This window comes from Malus domestica, chromosome 01 (assembly GCF_042453785.1).
Source record: "Malus domestica chromosome 01, GDT2T_hap1".
NCBI lineage: Eukaryota > Viridiplantae > Streptophyta > Magnoliopsida > Rosales > Rosaceae > Malus > Malus domestica.
In genome coordinates this window covers 19,077,466-19,084,922 of record NC_091661.1, presented here as the reverse complement: position 1 = coordinate 19,084,922, position 7,457 = coordinate 19,077,466, and the positions used below count along the sequence as shown (strand labels likewise).

The following is a 7,457-nucleotide window of genomic DNA, read 5'->3' as shown; positions in this document are numbered from 1 at the left end:
TGTTCGAAAGACAATATACTTTGTAGGCTTGTAGCAATTAAAAGATTAAACAATTAAGTGGAGAATTACTTGTTAGAACTGAAAAATTATTACAAAAAGTTTGAAAATTGCCTAGTTAGATACTGAAAAAGAGAGTGATGAGATGGAGGATTTCAATCAAACTAAAAATTTGCAACATGCAAATGTAGTGGGGGTGAAACTCTTTGGAATCATACTCTTCCTCTTCATACTCTTCGCCATCCTCATCGTCCTCATATTCCTCATATTCATTGCCTGACTGACCATATTCCTATGCTAAAAGAACAGTAAACAATTGTCAAGCTAATCTCTACCAAAAATAATGGAGTATCAAAATAAAAAATTTACATACCAAAACGTAGATAGATGAAGATTGGAGATTTACTTACATCTCTATCATATCCCGCAGTTCCCATTCAAAATTAAAAAAAAATCATAAATAAATCCAATTTTCAGATCATACCCAAAAAGGGAAAAAGAAGGTGAGAGATTTGATGATACATTCAACTGTTTTTTCTGGATACATGATTTTCCATGGCAATTTTGTTAATCTGGTTGGGAAAATTGACTGATGAAGGCGGAAGAGCATTTTGGAGTTGAAGAGAAAACTTTTTTTTTTTTTTTCTGCGAGAGTGAACATAAACCGATGAAAAAGAAACTACAAGTTATTAGTGAGATAATTGTTGTTCTTATTCATCTCTAAATACTGGTGGTATGTGGATGATTAGTGTTGAACCTCCCACCAAACTCATTTCGTCGAATCTTTGGAGGAGAAAACTGCCCACTACTGCAGCAGTTTGTGATGGTTATGCTCGTCCATTCTCTTTTCTAATTTTTTTTAATTTTCTTTTTTTATATGTACTGTAACTTTTATTTTGAACAATACTGTAACATTTTTCATTTCAGTGTTTTTTTATATATATATTTTTTTACACATGTGGTAAAGATGATTTTTTTTTTTAATTTGTGTCCTTAAATTGCCCATTACTGCGTATCAGTTTGTGAGGGTTAAGCACATTCATGTTTTTCTTTTTCTTTTTCCTTCAAGTTTTTTGTTTTCATTCCAACATTATTTTAAATTTTCTAATGTTGAATTTTTCTTGTAACTTTTTTAATTTTAGGTTTTTGTATTTATATTCGTTTTTTACATATATAGTAAAAAAAAAATTAATTTGTGTTTTTCCATTAAAGTTTCCATTTTTTTTTTTTGTATTTATATTCGTTTTTTACATATATAGTAAAATTTTTAATTTGTGTTTTTCGATTAAAGTTTTCTATGTAGTTAATTTTTTTTTACCAATTTGTCCTAGTTTTTTGAAATTTTTTAGGTTTGATAGTGAAGAAAACATAGGGGTGTTTTTGGTATTTTGAAATGCTTCACCTATTTGGGCTTTTCCCTTTATATATATAGAATAGATAAACTTAGTCCAAACCATTTTCATGAAAGTTCCCTTTTTAACCTCTAACTCTTGGGTTTCGTGTAGGATTACTGTTTCACTAGGTTAAAAAATTGAAAATTAGACTCTCTCCCTTATAACTCATTTAATTTCGGCTTCAACCCATCACATTTATTTTTCATGAGAAAAATCTATTAACTAGGCACCAACTAAGTAAGTTTCCTTTACTTGCTTGATGACTCAAATTATGTATCTTCCTTGATTTTATACGACGATTAGAACTGTTTGTTTTTTAAGAGCATCTCCAAAGGAAATGTAAAATTTTAATGGATTTATAAACTCATAGATTTCGGGGGGTGTATTCAATTGGGATTTTGAGGGATTTTAATTCTTTTAATAAATTTAGGGGTATTCAATTAGGATTTTAAGTGATTCTCTGAAATTTAAGGTGTATTCAATTAGAATTTTAAGATAGTTTATTAAAATCCTTAGAAATTCGGATGTATTCAGTTATGATTTTTAAGAAGTTTATAACATTCTAGGTGTATTCAATTAGAAATTGATTTTAAAGAATTTGAGAAAGTTTAGGAATTAGAGGGAATTTGAGAGATTTCGTAATGTATTTTAAGCATCCACAAATCTCACATCCCCCCATGAGATTTCGAGGGAATTGAATCAAAATTTTATATGGAATCTCTACAAATCAATTAAACTCCATAAAAATCCATGGATTATAAATCCATTAAAGTCTCTCAAATTCTCAATTGAATACACCCCCCTTCATGGAGTTTTAATTGATTTGTAGAGATTCAATATAAAATTTGGATTCAATTCCCTTGAAATCTTAGGGGGAGAGGTGATATTTGTGAATGCTTAAAATACATTATGAAATCTCTCAAATTCCTCAACTTTTTAAAATTCTTTAGAATAAATTCCTAATTGAATACACATGATGTGTTATAAACTTATTTAAAATCCTAATTGAATACTCTCGGATTCCTAATGACTTTAAAAAACTATTTTAAAATTTTGATTGAACATGTTGAATTTTAGAAAATCACTTGAAATCTTAATTGAATACCCCTACATTCATTAAAAGAATTAAAATACCTCAAAATCTCAATTGAATACACTCCTAAATTTGACTACCTATGTGACATTTTGACATCTTTTTAAAGTTTTGCTCTTCATTAGATATGTCAAATTAAATTATTATAATAAATGTTTTAAAACAAAAACAAAAAACAAATAATAATAAAATGCATTTATAATCAATTAAAAAAAGATTTGAAGTTGTTGTCAATTTCGGTTGAAAAATATCATTACTATCTTTTTTACTGTTAGTGCTAATTTGAACATTTTGACATTTCTTTTGAGATGCTCTAAAAAGTATTGTTTTTTCTTATCATACTTCGTAATTTTCTTGGCTTGATGAGGGAGCTTTTTTAGTCGTAAATGTTCAATTAAATCATGCATACACCCTTAAAGCTGTAGAACCCCACCATCACAATCAAGTGATCAACAATCACTCGGCGCACACATGTCATTGAAATAACCAGTCCATTGATCTATTATGCAAGGGCATAACTGACATTTCACAGGAAACTATAACTTATAAGGCCAAAGGCCTAGACAAAGTAACAAGTGCGAGTGACACTCCCCTTCAGAGGAGAGGGTTCTAATATTGTACATGGAACAACCACCATACACTGAAGATGACCAGAGCACCACCACCATCAACACCCAAAAAGCCGACTCGCAAGGTGGAGGCACCCGCCACCCGGTGTACCGAGGCGTCCGGAAGCGGAGGTGGGGGAAATGGGTGTCCGAAATTAGGGAACCGCGCAAGAAGTCACGCATTTGGCTAGGTTCTTTCCCCGTGCCCGAGATGGCAGCCAAGGCCTACGACGTCGCCGCCTACTGTCTCAAAGGCCGAAAAGCACAGCTGAACTTCCCCGAGGACGTCGACCACTTGCCCAGGCCCGCCACGAGTACGGCTAGGGACATTCAGGCAGCAGCAGCCCAAGCAGCACATAGAGTCATCAAGTCATCACACATCACCAAGAAAAATGACGACGACGACGATCATCACGGTGGATTGGACGGTGGCGATGATTTTTGGGGAGAGATTGAGTTGCCTGAGTTGATGAACAAAAGCGGGTGCTATTGGAATTCATGTGGCTGGAATATGACTGCGTTTTCAGGTGATGCAGCGGCGGTAGCATGTCCGGAGGGAGAGGCTTGCCTCTGATTAAGAAGTGTTGGGTGTGGTTGGTAAGGCCATTTATGTGTACTTATGTGCTTGTTTAGATCATCAGGTTTTCAATTAAACCACACTTAAAATCGAGCACAACTATCCCGTAAATATGTGAAAATTTGTATATGCATGCATGAATAGCTATTAAATTATAGTTAGTTGGTTTGATTATTTGAAGTTTCTTTCAACAAGTTGAGTTTTAAAAAAAAAAATAATGTATCCAAGTTTTTTACCCAGCTAGTTACTAGGCTCCCAGCCTAACCCCACAATTTTTGGGGCGCGAGAAATTCTAGCATTTGTTAGGTGAGTACCGTGGGAGAGAGTCAAACCTCAGACCAAAGACCTCACCGTTGGACCAACACGTCTTAGGTGTTCAACAAGTTGATTGTCATAAAACCGTTTCATCATTCCACTCATCACTCATGAAGAGATTATTAATGATCCTTGATGCATGGATTTGTTCCTAATTTTTAAACTCGTCTAATCAAATTGATTTCAGGAAAAATTTAGTACCCTATAATATTGCAGTGTTTTGAGAAAATTTTGAATGACACAGGTGAACGATGGGTTGACTGAAACATTATGTGGTGGTGAATACACCGAAAGAAAAGAAAAAGAATTGGTAACAGAGTAAATTAAAGATAAAGATCATGCATGACGTTCTAATGTTCCCTTACCATTAATTTCATGCATCCGGCTATATATGCATTGCTCTCTATATTATTACCAGTCAAAACAGAAGCAATTCTAATGACTTGAAATATAATGTTTATCTACTAAATTTTAATATAAGTAAAATCACCATATATGTGAACGAAAATGATTTTTTTTTTCCTACTTCTTGTAGGTTATAAATTTGGAATGATCTTACTATGTATTGTTTTTCATGCAAAATCACTTCGAATTAGGCCTGTAATTGGACCTAATTGGTACTTGCCACATCATTATGTAACTGTCAATTTAACAGATTGACTAACGGTTGTGTGACATTGAAATGAAATAATAAGTAAATATGGAATTGAAATGTTTTATAAAAAGGCTTTTTAGCCAAAATGGTCTTCGAGATTTACATAACTCCTCACTTTGGTTCTTGAAATTTGAAATCAATAGAAGTGGTTCTTGAGTTTGTTAACCGTCAATCATTTTAGTCATTCCATGAAAAATTCAATTAAATAAGAACTAAAATGAGAAAATATCCTTAATTTAATAAACAATGGGTTAAAATGATTTGATAAAAATTCCCACATAGAAAGTTTGTAGACACTTGGAGGAGATTACTAGTCTTGCGAAGTGATTGTCAGCCCTTCCAAAGAACTTGAGGAAGCGAAGAGAAATGGCTAGCGTGGCTAAAAAAAAAAGACATGTAAACATTACATCAATGGAGACAGATGGCTATTAGCTCCGCCAACAACCATGAAAACATTAATTTGGAACTACCCAGGGCTTGGGAACCCTCGAAAAGTTCAGGTGCTACTAGATCTGGTCAAGCAGCAAGGTCTGACTTTGGTATTTCTGTCGGAGATGAAATGCAAAGTTTATGCACTCAACTTCATTAAGTTTCGATTGGGTTTTGGTAAAGACTTTGGAGTGAACTCAAATGGGCAATCTAGGGGTCTTTGCCTATTCTGGAATGATGATATTAATTTAAGAGTCTTAGGCTCATCTGAGCACTTTATTGATGCTGAGGTTGGTGGTATTGAGGGGTTGATTATTGGATATTCACGGGATTGTATGACCATCATTTCACTGAGAATCAAATTGTCACATCCCGGCCTGGGCCCCTACCACATCCCAGACTCGACTCCACCGTAACACGATATTGTCCACTTTGGGCCCCGACCACGTCCTCACGATTTTGTTTCTGGGAACTCACACAAGAACTTCCCAGTGGGTCACCTATCATGGGATTGCTCTCGCGCGAACTCGCTTAACTTCGAAGTTCTGATGGAACCTGAAGCTAGTGAGCTTCCAAAAGGCATCGTGCTAGGTAGAGATGGAAATATACATATAAGGCTTACATGATCCACTTCCATGGGCGATGTGGAATCTTACAATCCACCCCCTTTAGGGGACCGACGTCCTCATCGGCACACTTCCGGCCAAAGATTGGCTCTGATACCAGATTGTCACATCCCGGCCCGGGCCCCCACCACATCTTGGGCTCAACTTTACCGTAGCACGATATTGTCCGCTTTGGGCCCCGACCACGTCCTTACGGTTTTGTTTTTGGGAACTCACATGAGAACTTCTCAGTGGATCACCCATCATGGGATTGCTCTCACGCGAACTAGCTTAACTTCAAAGTTCTGATGGAACTCGAAGCTAGTGAGCTCCCAAAAGGCCTCGTGCTAGGTAGAGATGGGAATATACATATAAGGCTTACATGATTCACTCTCATGGGCGATGTGGGATGTTACACAAATCTTGTCCTGGAACCTATTGAGGAATCTGGCAAATAAGGCATATATCATTTGGATGGTTGGAGGGCACTTTAATGAACTAATTCACTTTCATGAAAAGTGGGCGGTCTCATATGCCCAATCAGACAAATTCGAGACTTCCAGGAAGCATTAAACGATTGTAAGCTTTTGAACATAGGTGTATCTAGTATTTCCTTTACTTAGGTAACCACTCATCATGGTGGCACCAAGGACAGGCTCGACAGGGCAGTAACTATTGCTGAATGGATGGATATTTCCCTAATTACTCGGTTATTCACCTTGATCCAAGTATGTCAGACCACACCCGATCATCATTTCCAACGACTGGTTCCCCGATCATCGCAAAAGAATACGTCATTTTTTTTCGTTTCAAGGAATTTTGAACCATAACTGATGCATATTTTGGAGCCTTTAAAGAAGCTTGAGAATGCCATATGATTAGAGTACCGATGTTCCAAGTGGTATAGAAGATCAAGGCTATGCGTGCGGCGTTGATTAAATAGCATAACTGAGCGTTCAATTCCCATAAATTCGAAATGGCCTAATCGTAGTCTAAGCTTGGCTTCATCCTTGGCCAACCTTTATTCGAAGAATCGATTGCTGAAAGGTCTTCCTTAGAGCAATGACTTGATGCCTTGGTGAAGACTTGATGCTTTCCTTGGTGAGGAATGGAGCTATTGGCGACAATGATCTCGGTTACTTTGGATGAAAGAGGGTGACCGTAATACCTGATTCTTCCACTAACGCGCCAAGAATTGGAACACAAAAAATTTCATCAAGGGTATTAAAGACAAAAATATAGTGTGGCTAGAGACAGAAATATGGTATTGAAATGGTGGTCCTGGAGTACTTCTAGGACTTATTCAATTCCACTTATAATGACGGTGATGTGGAAGTGATTGAGGCTCTTGAACCCAAAGTTACCCATGAGATGGGTGCCCAACTTGATTGTAGTTTAACAGTTGAGGAAATTGATGAGGCTTTATTTCAATGCAACCATCAACTGATTGCATACCTCATATCTTCTTATTTTTTTCTAGAAATATTGGCCGATCATTGGTCCTAATATCACTGCGCCAACCACTCATTTTTCTCATATAGAAAACTTCAAAAACATATCAACTTTGCCATATCTGCTTAATTCTCAAATAGAAGAGGCCTAATGAGATGTCTTAACTGAGACTGATTAACCTTTGCAACGTCATTTTCTCAAGATTATCTCAAAGGTTCTCGCTGACCGATTGAAGCGACTTTTGCCAAACATCATCTTGCAGCAGCAAACTGCCTTTGTCCCCGGTCGACATATATCCGACAACTCCATCCTAGCCCTTGAAATTGCAAACT

The 7,457-nt window shown here is 36.2% G+C and overlaps 1 protein-coding gene and 1 long non-coding RNA gene across 2 annotated transcripts; one reads left to right on the top strand and one right to left on the bottom strand.

Annotated features, from left to right (window-relative positions):
• On the bottom strand, positions 1–820 carry LOC139195897 (uncharacterized). Its single transcript, XR_011580969.1, has 2 exons — positions 408–820; positions 1–294 (listed from the first exon to the last, which is right to left on the bottom strand). It is a non-coding gene; the product is annotated as an uncharacterized lncRNA (long non-coding RNA).
• A 2,217-nt stretch (positions 821–3,037) lies between these two features.
• On the top strand, positions 3,038–3,843 carry LOC103417636 (ethylene-responsive transcription factor ERF023-like). The gene has a single exon (XM_008355809.3). It carries the CDS (start codon positions 3,106–3,108, stop codon positions 3,664–3,666), a length of 561 nt encoding a protein of 186 aa, XP_008354031.1. The 5' UTR covers positions 3,038–3,105; the 3' UTR covers positions 3,667–3,843.
• Positions 3,844–7,457: the final 3,614 nt, after the last annotated feature.